General features: G+C 37.1%; 1 protein-coding gene across 2 annotated transcripts in view; it reads right to left on the bottom strand.

The window, feature by feature from the left end:
- LOC136857194 (zinc finger protein 64) overlaps positions 1-17,401 on the bottom strand; it is a 127,738-nt gene that overhangs the window by 47,849 nt on the left and 62,488 nt on the right. For both annotated transcript variants that reach the window (XM_067135654.2, XM_067135653.2), the window contains exon 5: positions 7,378-7,445. In XM_067135654.2, the coding sequence (XP_066991755.2) occupies positions 7,378-7,445 (68 nt within the window). The remainder of the gene's footprint in view (positions 1-7,377; positions 7,446-17,401) is intronic.

Here is a 17,401-nt window from a genome sequence, read left to right on the forward strand (position 1 = left end):
AAAAATGTTTCCAAGACAATACTTTTTCTATTAAACGCCGAGATCCAACCAACAACATACAAAGGAATTTAAAAATTTTACTTAAAAACACACACTTTCTTCTCACCGAAACTGAATCTGCTAAACTCATAACAATGAACCCCCAATTACCGACTGCGAAAGCCTACCCAAAAATACATAAAGAAGACGTACCTATGAGACCAATTATAAAATATAGAGCCAGTCCAACCTACAAATTATCGCAATTCATCAAAAAATTTTTAAAAAAGCACTATACATTTCTAGCAAACAAAACAATACTCAACTCAATAGATTTCTGCAACAGAACCAAAGAGCTGAAGATCGAACAACACCATACCCTTGCTTCATTTGACATAATAATGTATCCTAACATTCCTGTTAAACAAACAATCAAAATAATAGAATCTAACCTAAAAACAATAGCAACTTGAGCACCTTAGAAATAAACAAATTCATAAACTTACTTGAATTCGCCATAAACAATAACTATTTCAGATTTCACGATACCATTTATCAGCAACAAGGCCTACCTATGGGGTCTCCTGCCTCCGGAATATTAGCAGAAATATATATAGATAACTTAGAACACTCGTCAATCAAAGAAAACCGGGCGAGTTGGCCGTGCGCGTAGAGGCGCGCGGCTGTGAGCTTGCATCCGGGAGATAGTAGGTTCGAATCCCACTATCGGCAGCCCTGAAGATGGTTTTCCGTGGTTTCCCATTTTCACACCAGGCAAATGCTGGGGCTGTACCTTAATTAAGGCCACGGCCGCTTCCTTCCAACTCCTAGGCCTTTCCTATCCCATCGTCGCCATAAGACCTATCTGTGTCGGTGCGACGTAAAGCCCCTAGCAAAAAAAAAAAAAAAATCAAAGAAATAGATAATATACATTTTTGGTGCAGATTTGTTGACGATGTCTTCGTAGTTTTAGATAATAGATCCACTGATGCACAAACTATACTAGACAAGCTTAACACTCTAGATCCCCAAATTAAATTCACCAAAGAAACCAAAAATAACCGTACACTAAATTACCTAGATTTAACAATAACCAGACACGACAACCACTTATCTTACAAGATCTACAGGAAACCCACACACACCTCAAATACCATAAAAAATGACTCCATTCATCCCAATACACAAAAAAGAGCAGCCTATTATAGTATGATTTATAGAGCCTTTAACATCCCAATGACAACAGAAGACCAAAACAATGAATTGAAGTTAATCCACGACATAGCTAAACATAACGGATACGGCAAAGAAAGGGTCAACAAAATCATTCACAAAATAAAATCACAACCTAAAACTAAATTAGCAAAAACAGCCAAACCCAAAAAAGACTATGCCCTATTTACCTTTAACAACACCCACATATATACTATAACTAATATTTTCAAGAAGCACAACATAAAAACAGCATTCAAAACCACACACAATAGTACCAACTTTATACATAACACTAAAACAGTCAATAATAACAATAAATACAACCAATCAGGTATCTACCGTATCAAATGTAACAACTGTGACATAAGTTACATAGGGCGTACAGGCAGAAACTTCACCATCCGCTACAATGAACATATAAATGCAGTAAAACATAACCATTTCTCATCAATAGGCCAACATGTAGAAGAATCCAAGCATAGTTTCACAAACATCAATAACGACATGACGATACTAAATATAAACTCCAAGGGCCCCCTGCTCAACATAACCGAAGATTTCTACATTTCTTTAGACCAATACGCCAACCCCAATCATAACATTAATGATATTACTGAAAAAACCAGCATCATTTTTGACAAAGCCATTCCGACATTAAAGAATGATTACCTCAAAATAGTAAACACACGCTCTAACAAACCAACGAATCACAAGCCTGACCCCGCCCCTACTTCTCCAACGGCCACTCCTTCTTCCCCTCCACCTACATTCCCCTCCACAGCTAATATGAGCCCCAGCCGCACTCGCAGTAGAACACAACAAGCCTTCAAACACATCGGCACAAGACTTCCACAACAACTATAGTAAGTACCCTTTCCATACACACACTACGCATTCCTTCATACACACACTACCGGCATACTTATATCACCTTATCTTTACAGACTACAACAACAAACGTAGACGAGAGAGGTGTTGCCACCAACTACTTCTAAATACAAGCTCGAGACCTGCTGTTTGCTACATTGAAACTTGCCATAGTATATCACAAGTTGGGATATATAACACAACAAAATTTCTTCATGACAAAGGCCCATATCAATAAGACGTACACCAGTTTCAGAATGTTCTCAAAGATTACCTTACGCAGCTAAAATCAACATAACTTAGAAGCAAAGGAACTGCACAGAGGACAGAAGAATGGAATCTATGTAGCATGAATTGAAAATTTTAACAAGTGTCTACCTATACGTACCATTTTAATGTGTTGAAACTTTTTAAATGTTAGACTATATATTGTGGCCTGTGTGTTTTAATATGTTTTACATACTCATGTTCTAATTTGTAACTTTTTACCCTGACTACTGATATTTTAATTATATGCTATTGTATACATTTCCATCCCCCATTAGACATCCGGATGCCTAATACAATAACAACTTGTGAATTGTCTAATGGCTAAAACAAATCATGTACTAGCTGATGATGGCCGTTAAAGAGCCGAAACCGGTACTAGTTTAATCTATTACAATAAATTGTGTATTGAATGGTGGAAAAACACATTTCTTATCTATACAACAAATGCACAGCTCACTTTCATTTCTGTCCTCGAACCATCCGTGTAAATGACGACTGAATTTGGATACGGCCAACAACGGACAGGAAAAGCCTCCGATAAATCGAGGGGTCCATGTTTTCCTTCGGGCCAGTGTGCAGATCCAAGATTATTTCAGGTCGTCGTATTATCCACAGAGGTACCCCACTTGGTTGTCTGACAAGACATGGAACCAAAGGTACATCAAACTATCTGTGACTGCTATCCAAGCGTATTCCAGCCAGCTGCACTGCTCGAGGATAAGCAGCGTACAGTAGACGGTTTCCATTGTGGAATTTGCAACGATATCTTGGATGAAGTGGCATCTGGCGCAAATTTGCAGCATAGGACAGAAGCATTTGCTGGCGCCTCAGGTATAAAGGCGTCACACCAGATTCAGTGAGCAGGCTAGCAATGGGGCTTGTACAAAAAGCTCCCGTTGCCAATCTTAACCTGCTGTGATGGATGCTATTTAGTTTTGCAAGGACGCTTTGCCTTGCTGATCCATATGCTGTACTACAGTAGTCTAATCTGGATAAAATATGTGCCCTATAAAATCGTAAGAACACTGTGCGGTCAGCCCCCCAAATAGTGCTGATAAAAAAAACTCAAAATATTCAACTACTTAGTGCATTGCACTTTTAACTGCCGCACGTGTAGCTCCCACAATATTTGCTATTGAAAAGAAGCCCAAAAAATCTTTAAGTGTAAACTACGGGAAGAGCGACTATCTTAGCTGGGAATGAGATTCAAATCTATTTTCTCTCACAGTTTTACCCATTAGGCTGAGTGTACGCCATCCCTAATGTCACACCAAGATCTAAGTCTTCTTTAACACAGCCAGGAATCCGGACCATACACTTATCATTGGCCATAGAAGTAAACGAGGGATAAATTTTAGCTGGTGACATTTTCAGGGCTTCATTCCAGCAGTCACAAAATGTAACCAAATCAATCAAGAAACTGACAGTACTCTCCTGAGGAACAATCTATATCTCATTACAATTTTTTCACTTCTGATATCCAAGAAATATTTCATACATAAAATCTTATGTTTTATTTATTTTCTCCTCTTACCCAATCAATACTAATTTTTAGACTGTCCAACAGGATTTTGCTTGTTTACTTTCCACCTTCCAACATTCCCATTAATATGAGAAAAAGTCAATAAGCATCCGCAATCAATCTTTATAACTGATTACAAAAAGAATATGCACTTTTTATTGATATCATTTTTCAACATAGTCACCCTGCTTTTCAATGCACATGGTCCACCGTTTCACAAGCTTTCAGATACCCTCTGCAAAAAAAAAAAAAGGTTTTTTGGTTGCGCAGCAAGCCACAAATGCACCGCTTCCTTCAGCTGGTAACTGGAGCTAAATCGACGGCCTCTTCGAGCATTTTTAAGTGGACCAAACGGATGGTAATCCGACGGGGTGAGATCAGGACTGTATGCAGGATGCTCCAACACCTCGAAATGCAGCATCTGAAGAGTTTGAGCGGTGTGGGCAGCGGTATGTGGACGCGCATTGTCATACAAAAGAAGAACTCCTTCCGACAATCAACCACTGCGTTTGTTGCAAATTGCAGGTTTCAGCTTGTTTACCAGCGTATCACTGTAACATTCACTGTTTCCCCCTTTCCCTGGTAATGTTTCAGGATTGACCCTTCAGAGTCCCAAAACACTGTGAGCATCACTTTTCCTGCAGAAAGTTGACTCTTGAATTTCTTTTTGACTGAGGATCCGGGATGCTTCCATTCCATGCTCTGTCATTTTCTCTCTGGTTCGAAGTGGTGAACTCATATTTCATCTCCAGTGATGATCGTTTCAGAAATGTTTCACCTTCGTTAGCATGGCAGTCCAGTAGGTGCTGACAGATTCTCACACGATTGCGTTTTTGCTCTTCATTGAGTTGTTTTGGAACCCATCTCAAACAGACTTTGTCAAAGTCAAGCCTGTTATGCATAATCTCATATGCATAACTATGGCTAATGCTAATGTGCATATGGTTTGCCACGTCATCAACAATCACTCGTCTGTTATTCAGGATCATATCACACACTTGTTAAATACTGGCATCAGTTAGCGCTGCAGATGGATGCCCAGATCTTTCCTCATCCTTCACTCTCGTGTGATCCTTTTTGAACTGTTCAATCCACTGGTAAACACTGGCAAAACATTGTCCCCGTATTGTGCTGAAAGTCTTTTATGATTTTCTGCTCCTGGTACACCCTCATACCACAAGAAACGGATTATGGAACACTGTTCTTCCTTGGTGCAAACAGAGAGTGGTGCGGCCACGTTTATGTCGCAACAGCGCAACCTGAACTGATCAGATAATGCTGAAACCTACCACAGACGTAGATAATGGTGGCATCTAGTGGATGGTGAGCACACAATGCCATAGAGCTAAGCTAAAGATGATTAGAGCAAAATTGCAGATACTTATTAACTTGCCTACATATGAACAGACCCCCACCACAGGATCTGTTCTGCTAAGCTTTGCCCCTTACAACAACAATCACCACCAATATCATATCTTAAATGGAAGTGGGATTCCATCACTCCCAGAGATCTGATATTTCTTTGCAGGACAATTAGCAGATATGTGGGAAATTTATGTGAACAAACCTTCCTAGTATGAAGCCCTTTAAGTACTAACTTCAAGGATTGAAGACCAACCAAAGAACTGGTAGTCTTAGTCTACAAGAAGGGCCACAACAGATTTTTGGAGCCCATTCCAAATTAATAAACAATCTCTCACTTACAAGATCATTCAATCACTGTCCATAGTTCAAGAAGAAAGCAGTCCAAACAGCACTTCAGATGCAATAGACATGCGCCATACAGTGCTATTTTGCTACTTGTTTAATGTTGCAGAAAGACATCAAAGATTACAAGAAATTAAATTCATTTTTAGCCCATATTTTTGCCCTTAACAAGTGTCATGGTACTTCTAGGAGAACTGCACCTCTACAATACAAATTAAATTAAATTCAATCGGTATTGTAAAGGTAGAATTAAATTTAACTTAATTTGTATTGTAAAGATGGAATTCTCCTTAAAGTACCATAATACATCAAATATGTTTGGTGATGCAAGGATATGAAAGGGCTGGAATTGGGAAGGTAGCAGCCGTAGCCTTAATTAAGGTACAGCCACAGCATTTATCTGTTGTGAAAATCGGAAACCACGGAAAACGAGGATTGTTGACGGTGGGATTCAAAACCACTATCTCCCAAATCCAAGCTCACAGATGCGCGACCCCAACCGTATGGCCAGCTCTCTCAGTGCCATACAGTGCATTGGCATGCCAGAGTTGCATGGGTCAGTCTAACTCTCTTGTCTCTCCTACATTTACCTTGCATTAACTCAACCATTGTAATAGTGTCACAGGTATGTGCTTGATGGTAGCATTTAAATATGGAAAGTCTTGAAAAGAAAACTAACTGAGGAGTCATCGATCTTCAAACAGGAGTGCGAACATCATTTAAATAAAAAACACAGGGAAGTCATTTAATGTTTGAAAGAGGAATTTTACTCATGGCTTATTTTCTTTGCAGACCTCAATTCCACTTCTGATTTATTTGTGAGCCTGTCTCTGTCAGAGGAAGACGTCCCACATACGTTGTAGTTGGAGCTCGTAGAACTAGACTGTAATATTAGGCTAGAAGATAGGTTCAATAACTCTCCTACTTTGCAGGAATTTTACGACAAATTCGGCAAGCGTATCCAAGATTCCATTGGTGGTGGTGAAAGTACTCTTCAGGTTTAGTTGAAGTTACATCGATGAAAGATTTCGCCCAGGTTATGAGTCTCTCTCACATATGGAAACCTCTGTCACTATTTGCAACTGGTGGTTGTAATGGACACTTGTTCTCGATATAGAAAGAAATTTCAATCGCAATCATTTGCAATAAAATACTGTATGGAACATCTTCACTTACACTACTCCTAAATGATAATAGTTTAATGTTTTCTTTCTTTACAATATTTTTCATATTTTCAGGATCCTTGTGGTCATTCACATTTTGTGAACTGATGCCTTTTGAATGTGTGTAAGGATAAATACAAAATGTAAGCACACACCAAAAAAAAAATTATTAATAAAAAATCAACTGCTTCCCATACATAATTTAAAGTTCCTATATTTAGTGTAGAACTTGAAAATGTGAAGGAAAAAATGTATGATTATGAGACTTCTGCAAAATGCATTCAAATGTCACTCTGTGAAGTTATTCTCGCTATGGATCCACCTGTGGAGCCAGGTGACAGTATGTGAATTGGTGGGGGCTCAGCGCACTGCAGTTGTGTGCCAGGCGCGCAAAGTCTGGACAGGTCTGTTTAAGAACTACGACAGAAACCCATACAATAATTCTTGCCAAGATTTTTATCAATTAAATTGTTATCCTAACCTAAGCAATCTTTTCTATTTTTTTAAATGTAGAATAAAATTACTACAATGAAGATTAAAAGGCAAAAGGAAGGAAAAAATGAAGCAAGATAACCACTTGGAAAGTATAGTCGAAGAACAATAATCCAAATTTAGTGATATTCTAAAGAAAAGAATATGAATATACAAGTTTACCTGTGTGTGTTCTCAAATGAACAGTCAGCTGCGAAGTATCCCTGGATCGATATGGACATATCTGACACCTTAAATTAAATAAATGAAATATTATTTCCAGGAATTGTATACTCAACAACATTCATCATCATATATTAGTGTACTGATCTGAATATAAGATTACATTTTTATTTTAAACTGTACTTACAAAAACTGTAGTCGCACTATGCACAGCCTAATATTTAGAGATTCATTTTCATATACTCGTATCATTCCTTGACTAAACTGGCTTGTGCGTAGGAATTTACCACACATCTTGCAGCTGAGCTAAATAGCAATAAATAGCAATTTCTTGAGTTTTGACAATTTTTTCCAATTAGTTTTCTTGTGATCTATTGCTTGGCTCGACATCATTGCATTTATGTATTTAGTTTTGATGAATCATATGTAAAGGAGAGTGTCTTCATCACTTCAATTAAAAGGAGAGAGAAGTCATCATCTAAACTTTAAATTGCAAGTTTTACATGATATAAAACAAACTAATAATGTATAGGCAGTGAAAAAGTTTGGTGCTTCTGAGTGTAATGCACGATGTTGATGGAAAGACAAAGAAAAGTTTAAGAATGCCAGCACATCAAGAACCAGCAGCAGGAACTGAACAAAACTGATAGGCTTGTTACTCAATTTGTGCAGGAGAAACTAAACCAGGGTTATTGAATAAGTTGCAGAGTTATTAGAATGAAGGTAATGGAGGTGGTACATAAATTAAAAGTTCCAGTAACTGAATTTACACTAAGCCTGGGGTCGAGTAAACAAAAGATGCAGCATTCAAGACTGTGTCACACTACTACTGCGCAATCTCTAATGGCAGATTATGCTGATAAATTGATAATCTATCAGCATTCGGCCCACAGTACATACTAAAACTGAGCAAGGTCCACACTATTTTATAATAAAATAAAACTTCTGTTCTTGGATTTGATATAGCCTTACTAAATTATCTTCATTATAGGAGAGCTTGAATACATTCAATTATATTCCTTACCTAAAGTTTCTTACAAATATCTTTGAAAAATTCATTGCTGTGTTAAATGTGAGGCCATCTTATATTCAGACCGATACGGTAAGTGTTATGAATGAAACATATAACTGTCCAAATATAAATCATCAAGACAGGAAGGAAGATAAAAGCACGCACAAAGAAGAACCCATTGGCTGGTTAGCAGTTGAAGCAGGAGCATAGGAGCAACAGAAAGAAGAGACAAGAAAAAACATGAAAATACAAAAGAACAAAGACATACTCCACATCTACATATACTGCTATCTTCACAGATGGGCACTTCCATCATCAAACCTACTTCTGACAAATATATTTATTTTCAGCTCCTGACAAACTTCTGACAAATATATTTATTTTCAGCTCCTGACAAGTTGTATCTGCTTTCCAGCTTTATCAGAGGCGTTAGCATCCACACTCACTGAGTGGATTATTCTTAAGAATCTTTCTTTCTTTCTTTCTGGGGGAAATACAGGATAACGAGAGTCAGATATACAAGAAAAGGTAGCAGTAAAAAGAAAAAGATATTTGCACAGGTGGTAAAAGATGAAAACAAAGGAAAAACACAAAATGAGATAGAAACATAAAGAAATTAAATGTGCTACGTAACATTGCATCGCACTTTCTGTATCGCTTATTTCAGATGACCGCCAACCATAAGGCATAGCCTGCACAGTTTTCTGAATTAGCAATACAAAATATATTACACAGTGTTGCCTGGCAAATATCTTTTCCTTTTTGCTGCTACCTTTTCTTGTATTTATCTGACTTTTTACATGTAAAAGACAGACAAACAAGTGTACAAATATATATTTCAATTTATTAAACTCTTTTTGCTTTTCTCTCCATTTTTTTTTTTCTATTCATCCAGGCCTTTATTCTTATCCTTGAATCCTCCTGTGGATCAGTAGCAGAGTGTAGGCTTTTGGATCCCAAGATCACAGGTTCAAACCTGGCAGAGGTGGTGAAACTTCTTGAAGGATGAACACTTCACATCCTCTCAATGAGTGACTACTGATTTCCACGCATAAGTAGTTCCAAAAGAGGATACTTTTCATGTTTTAGGACATTCCTCTGATGCTAATTTTGAGAATAACATGCTGGCATGTAACAGATATCTGGTGAGACATCTGGTGTTCATTCGACAAACTCAATTAAAAACTCAGCCATAAGTTACCCAAAAGGGATCCGTGTTACTCTATAACCTGGTAGAATAAAACATCAAAAGTTTTTACCAGGCAGCCTAGATGGCATCAAATTAAAATGCCTGCACTCGGTAGATAAGGCTATACAATTATTATTATTATTATTATTATTATTATTATTATTATTATTATTACTACTACTATTATTACTATTATTATTGTTGTTGTTGTTGTTTTATGACCGCATAGGATCACTTTAGTCGGTCCATCGTTCAGGTCTCATTGAAGGCATTGTTCGGGCTTTGCGGTCCTCCCAGTACTTCTTCAAATGCTCCAATCTTCGTGCCCTTTCCTCGGTTGAGAATATGCTCGTTGTTGGTTTGTTTCGCGTAAGGGTAAAGCAGAGGTTTATATTCTTGAGTTTAGTATTCAATTTTATCTCATTTGTGGTGTCTTCTGTTATAAGGCCTATTTCCTTCAGATCCTCTCTTACTTGTCTGATCCATTTACATCCTGTTGGGGTATTTGTTGAGATGAGATTGTGTTATACTAGTAGTTTCAGAAGTCTCGAATCCTGCATCCTCATGATATGTCCAAAGAATTCCAGTCTCCCCTTACGCATACTATCTGTAATGGGTTCTAGCTCTTTGTACACGACTTTGTTAGGTATTATCCGCCACTGTCCATTTTCCTGGTATTTTTTGTTGATGCAGTTCCTTCCAATCCTCCTTTCAATTTTCTTAAGTTGGTCAGTCTTTGAATGTTTATTCAGGTGAAAAAGTGTTTCTGCTGCATATGTAGCTTCCGGTTTTATAACTGTGTTGTTGTGTTTTATTTTTGCACTAGCTGATGTACCCGTGCTTCGCTACGGGTTTCTCAGAAAGACTGACTTCGTGGTTTTCCTAACAGAAGTCAACATAGGTCATTACAAAAATGTCAGTAGGAGTGTAGTGATTAAAAGGAATGTTATCATATAAAACACTCAATCAAATGAAAAACCACACATTTTCTCACTTTCAACGAACAGTACTACAGTGCTGAAATAACAGTTCAAAGTTCCAGAGCTGGAATGACCAGGCCGCAGACAGCCATGAACACTCCTCTGCCCTTATTCCATTAAATATGCACAATGCTCATTCCAATCAGTGCCTCAGAGTAGGGATTGAATAGCTCAAATGCTATGATGAACCAGTGTGTTACATACCAGTAGTATCAAAAAATTTATGAACCAGAGGAATGGCATGCTTAAGAAAAAAGTTATCTAACTCCCCAGCTACTTCCCGCCAATATTCAGGCAAGCTTTTAGACTCAGTACGACGGGGCGAGTTGGCATGTGCTTAGGGGTGTTCAGCCCTGAGCTTGCATCTGGGAGATAGTGGTTCGAACCCCACTGTCGGCAGCCCAGAAGATGGCATTCCGTTGTTTCCCTTTTTTACACCAGGCAAATGTTGGGGCTGTACCTTAATTAAGGCCAAGGCCGCCTCCTTCACACTCCTAGCCCTTTCCTATCCCATCGTCGCCAAAAGACCTATCTGTTTCGGTGTGACGTAAAGCAACTTTTAAAAAATATATGGTACGCAGCAGTAATCCTGTCTATCGGAGATGAGTGGCAACAGAAGAGACATAGCACATCACTACAAGCAGCAGTCAATGTAATGTTATTGTTAATCAATTTTATGAGCTTTCTATATTGTAGGCTTTCACACTTAGTTTTCTTTCGAATCTGTGATATTAGTACATCTTTAAAAAAATATTTATAGCACAGATTGTAGTTCATTATTCTCCGACTTTACATACCGATTTTCATTAAATTCTGTTTACCAATCTTCTTGCGACCCGGCGCTGATATAGACTTAGTAACAAAAGTCCAAATTCATGAATATGTCTGTGATTAAAGCCAGTACAGTAACAATGTATAAGACATACATGATCGGAAATTTAATACTATATAACTTTAGTTACCGTATATGGTATTTATCGATACGACCACTAACAATATAAATATTTGAGAATTAAATTTTTGGCCTTCCCCTAAACTACCATTTCACTCAGCGTGGCTATAATTTTTTATGGCCTAGATTATAGTGACTTAATCCCCAACTTTACATACCGATTTTCATTAAGATACAACTAATAACATAAATATTTGAGAATTAAATTTTAGGCCTTCCCCTAAACTACCATTTTTCTCAGCGTGAATACAATTATTTATAGCCTAGATTATAACGACTTATTTCTCAACTTTGCATACCGATTTTCATCAAGATAGGACGATTAATAACATAAATATTTCATAATTAACTTTTAGGCCTTCCTCTAAACTACCATTTCACTCAGCGTAAATAAAATTATTTATGGCCTAGATTGTAGCGACTTTACATACCGATTTTCATTAAATTCTGTTTACCAATCTTCTTGCGACCCGGCGCTGATATAGACTTAGTAACAAAAGTCCAAATTCATGAATATGTCTGTGATTAAAGCCAGTACAGTAACAATGTATAAGACATACATAAGACATACTATGCATACCGGTTAATAAATTTCAAAACCAAATAAAGCAAGCTATCAAGGAAACAGACTTAATTTTCCCAAAACAAGAAAAAGAAAGCCTCATCATCAAAAATCCTAAACTCCCCACACTAAGAGCCCTGCCCAAAATACACAAAGAGCTGTGTCCCATTAGACCAATAGTAAATTTTAAAGATGCGCCAAGTTACAATTTAAGCAAACAACTGAACATCATTCTAAAAGAGAAAATTTCACTTAAAGGAGACAGATCAATTAAAAACAGCCTAGAACTAATTAAAGAATTAAATAAACTTAAAATAACAGAGAGCACACGTATGATATCCTTTGACATCACTAACATGTACACCAACATACCAATATATGAATCCATTAAAATTATCGAAAACCTTCTTAAAGAAAACACCTCGCTACAAGAAAGCAAAGAAATTATTCACCTTCTTAGAACAACACTACACCAAAATTGCTTTGCATTCAATGACAAAATCTATTGCCAAACAGAAGGGCTAGCCATGGGCTCACCGTTATCAGGTATAATAGCAAACATTTTTCTGAATAACTTCGAAAACATCTTCTTAATGGGCCAGCTTTCAAAAGGAATCTTACATTGGAGCAGATTTGTGGATGACGTCATATGCATATATGATAATGACATCACTAATGCAGACCAGTTATTAAACACTCTAAATTCTTTACACAAATCCATCAGCTTTACAATGGAGCCAGAAAATAACAAGAAAATAAACTATTTAGACATCACAATCAACAGGAATAATGACAACCTATCTTACAAAGTATACAGAAAGCCCACTCAGACGTCGCACACTATTGACAACAACTCAAACCACCCATACACACACAAAATAGCAGGACTGAATACAATGATACATAGAGCTATTTCCATACCAATGAGCACAACAGATTTCAATGCAGAGATGCAAATCATTAAACAAATCGCGAAAGAAAACAACCATCCTCCAGGCACAGTGGATAAACTATTAAATAAACATAAGAAAAGTCGCCGGGAAAGCACCACACACGACAAAGAAAACTACGTGGTTCTCAACTATGTTAACAATAACACATACAAAGTAGCTAACATTTTCAAGAAACAAAGTTTAAAAGTAGCTTTTCGAACGAATAACACACTACAGAGACACTTCAGCAGGTGCAACCTAAACAAAAAGGACCCTTTCTCAAAGTCAGGAGTGTATGAACTCAAGTGCCAAGAACCTAACTGCAACGCCACATACATAGGTCAAACAAAACGTAATTTCCATACAAGATACAAAGAACACAAAAAACGCGATCAGATATAATCGGCATTCAGCCTTCGGGGAGCACATCTACGACTGTTCACACCATTTCACAGACATCAACACTGATCTAAAAATTTTACACTTCGAAAATAAAAGTAAACCTTTGAATATAAAAGAAGCAATAAAAATTTACGTCGCAAAAAATGCTAATGCCAATAACCTGAATGAGTATACACATTTAAATAATTCCCCCCACTATTCGCTCTACTCACATAATATCTGAAAACACCTACTCATTAAATTGCTTCTATCGTAATAATAATAATAATAATAATAATAATAATAATAATAATAATAATAATAATAATAATAATAATAATAATAATAACGTCCCTTACTTTATTCACCTAAAAAATTATTTATTTGCATTCATCCATATTACATAAAGGTACATTTAACATGGAAAAGGTCAATAACATCTCTCTCCTCTCCAATGTTGATGGAAGGTAAATTGCTTTTTTCATAATAATAATAATAATAATAATAATAATAATAATAATAATAATAATAATAATAATAATAATAATAATAATAACGTCCCTTACTTTATTCACCTAAAATTATTAATTTGCATTCATCCATATTACATAAAGGTACATTCACATGGAAAAGGTCAATAACATCTCTCACCTCTCCAATGTTGACGGAAGGTAAATTGCTTTTTTCATAAAATAATAATAATAATAATAATAATAATAATAATAATAATAATAATAATAATAATAATGATAATAATAATACCGTTCCTTACTTTATTCACGTATTGTAAAAAAAAATAATTTGCATTCATCCATATTACATACAGGTACAATTAACATGAAATAGGTCAATATCATCTTTCCCCCCTCCAATGTTGATGGAAAGTTCCACAGCGCTCCAGCCGCTCCGCCCTACATCTCCCTCCCCTCTCCACTCTATAGTCTACTCGATTTAATCATCCAATAGGAGAGATCCACATCGATCTACAAGGCCCCTCCCTGTCTTGCCCTCCCCTCTCCACGTGCAGCGTGGCTCACCACAGACTTTCCATGACCACAGTCCTGAAATAGTGTTTGGTGACAACAGACTTAACATCGGCAGTCTAGAAAAATACGTAAGTTTTTCATTATATTAATAATTGTATATATATATATATATATATATATATATATATTTTTTGTCATTACTGTTTCATGTTATCACTAATCTCACTATCATTGACAAGTTTATGCTACGTAAACAATACTGTACATATATAAGCTTATTTTTAAGTGATATGATAGAATCTGAGGATGTTCTTGTAGAACGAAACATGTCAATCTTTGTATGTTAGTGTGTGTTTTACAGATATGTTTATAGTTTTAATTTACATTGTATTTGCTATGTGTTTGACAGACTGAAAAGCCTTTGTTACATTAAACAATGTTCAGTCGATGTTTAACTATACATCCCTTAAAGTTTCAATTTTGGTTTGAAAATGGAGACAGAAGTATCTTTCATGCAACTCTTTGCTTGTCGCAACCAATGAAATTCGTCGGTGCGCGCGCCGAACGCCAGTCAGCTGTTTGTCTTCCTACACATTACTCAAATATGGCTGAGCATGACTTGCCCGCAGATAAGAGTATCACTTTCGGTGCAAATTAAATCTCATAATATTATCGACACTAAAGCGACACGCCACCGTACGGAGAAGTGTAGCTTTCATTATAGCGTTGTTACACTGAGTGTAATTTACTCATAAATACAGTAGCTTCGACGAAGAGAAGATGAAGCAATAGTAATGTGTAACCGAGTGTGTTGTACGGGCCATATAGATGTAGCTTGCATTCTGGAGATCGTAGATTCGAAACACATCATCGGCAGCCGTGAAGATTGTTTTCCGTAGTTTCTCTATTTTTACACCAGGCAAATACTAGGGCCGTTATTATGGCCACGGCTCTTCTTCCCCAGTCCTCTTTAAACGATAATCACCACCACTTGCCTTTTCCTGTCTGACAGTTGCCGAAAACCTATGCGATTATATATATAAAAATCCCATACAACCTACTTTTTAGTTTTCACTATTATGTGTGTTTACTTGGCAGTAAATATAAGTGAATCTCTCCCGGCTGATGTATGTGACAGCCCTCAGACGATCGGGACATGTAATTCTGATATGTATGTAGTCAAAGTGACCTATAATTCCATGGAAATTACCCCATGTATATAATAAAATATATCAGTTGCCAAGAATTGTATTCAAGTTGACAGTTACCGGACTGTCACTTTGTCAGTCTCAAGAAACAAGTCTCTCGTAAAGCAAAACCTTATTTTATGATTATCTCCCCGTGCATGTTAAACGAATTGCTGCGATTTAGCAGCGGGCGACCCACAGAGAGGCCGTCGGACTAACCTTTCTTCCCGAAATCGTCTCAGCATGATACTACAAATTACATATTTCACGGTACATAACCTCTGACTGTGATTCACCCCTGTCATTTGAGGTTAAACAGTTCTCTCGGCAGTGTTTAAACATGACCGGTTGAACATCGGTTTTAGACAGTGTCTAAGTGATAAATAACGTCTCTGCAATGCGGCAGCCATACTTAGGCATTGTTTAACCGTAGACATCGTCTAAATGCCGTTTCTGCAATCGGCCCTTAGCCTTTTCGGTAAGTCGCGTCACATTTGTAAAGAGACAGTTCCCATTTTGTTGTTTTCGTAAATTGTGTGTTCAATGCCTTTCGATGTAATTATTATCCATTAATTTCCCCTTGGGGCTGTCTCTCAGTTCTGCGTAATCCTAGAAGTATTCACTTTTAGTACAGGCACCTTCCTCAGAAGTGTTTTTGAGGAGGCTGCCTACTAAAAGTGCGCTGCACTAGGATAATTATCTTAAATGTATTTCCTTATTTTCTATGAATAGTCTCTTAACGGTATTATGTTACCTAAATTTTATTCCTTCCAACAGTTCTACGTAATTTAAACGTTACGCCATGTGTGAAATGTTCCGACCTAAAGTTGTAGGAAGTAGAATGTCTGAATTTGAACCTTCTGGGTATAATATATATAATTTCGTGTGGCTATTTCTAGCTGAGTGCAACCCTTGTAAGGCAGACCCTCCGATGAGGGTGGGCGGCATCTGCCATGTGTGGGTAACTGCGTGTTATTGTGGTGGAGGATAGTGTTATATGTGGTGTGTGAGCTGCAGGGATGTTGGGGACAGCACAAACACCCAGCCCCCGGGCCATTGGAATTAACCAATGAAGGTTAAAATCCCCGACCCGGCCGGGAATCGAACCCGGGACCCTCTGAACCGAAGGCCAGTACGCTGACCATTCAGCCAACGAGTCGGACAACCTTCTGGGTAATCAATGTAATTATTGTTTGACTTATTTCCAATTTTAAAAGGTGTAATTTTGTGGATCATTGAGCTTTCATTTCAATTTAAGTAAACTATATTAATTTTGAATCATCACTGGAGAAAATAAACGTAAATGTGATTGGTAGGTGAAGGAAAAAGATGCCAATACCTTCCACCGCCTGGATATGGTTCCCAGCCATCTTCCACACTATCCTTTCTTAGCCGTCATGTTTGTTAATCTGTTTGTTATGATTTTAATTTTGTGTAATTTATCATCATTCCTCTTTACGTCAAAATGTTTTTCTGTGTAACGATGTGTTATTATTATTATTATTATTATTGTTGTACCGGGCGGTACACCTCCACGCCACGAATTCAAATATTGCGCCAGTTGAAACCTCTCTACAGGAGAAACTCTGAACTTTAAAATCTGTATTAAATCAAAAGTTTCTCGGAAGATGTCTCTACTGTAAATTTTGAAGTGTTCTGAACTGTGTCTATTTTGATTTGTGTTTGTTTGCTCCGTATCAAGAAGTTTGAACATTCTCTAACAGATGTCGCTACCCAAAACTATAATACCAATATAATGGTCCGTTATTGGACATTATAAATTATCCAGCTAACTCATTCTTGGTTGCCTGCGTTTCGCCTTCGTGTGCTAAGTTAGGCTCGT

Source organism: Anabrus simplex, chromosome 1 (genome assembly GCF_040414725.1).
Source record: "Anabrus simplex isolate iqAnaSimp1 chromosome 1, ASM4041472v1, whole genome shotgun sequence".
NCBI lineage: Eukaryota > Metazoa > Arthropoda > Insecta > Orthoptera > Tettigoniidae > Anabrus > Anabrus simplex.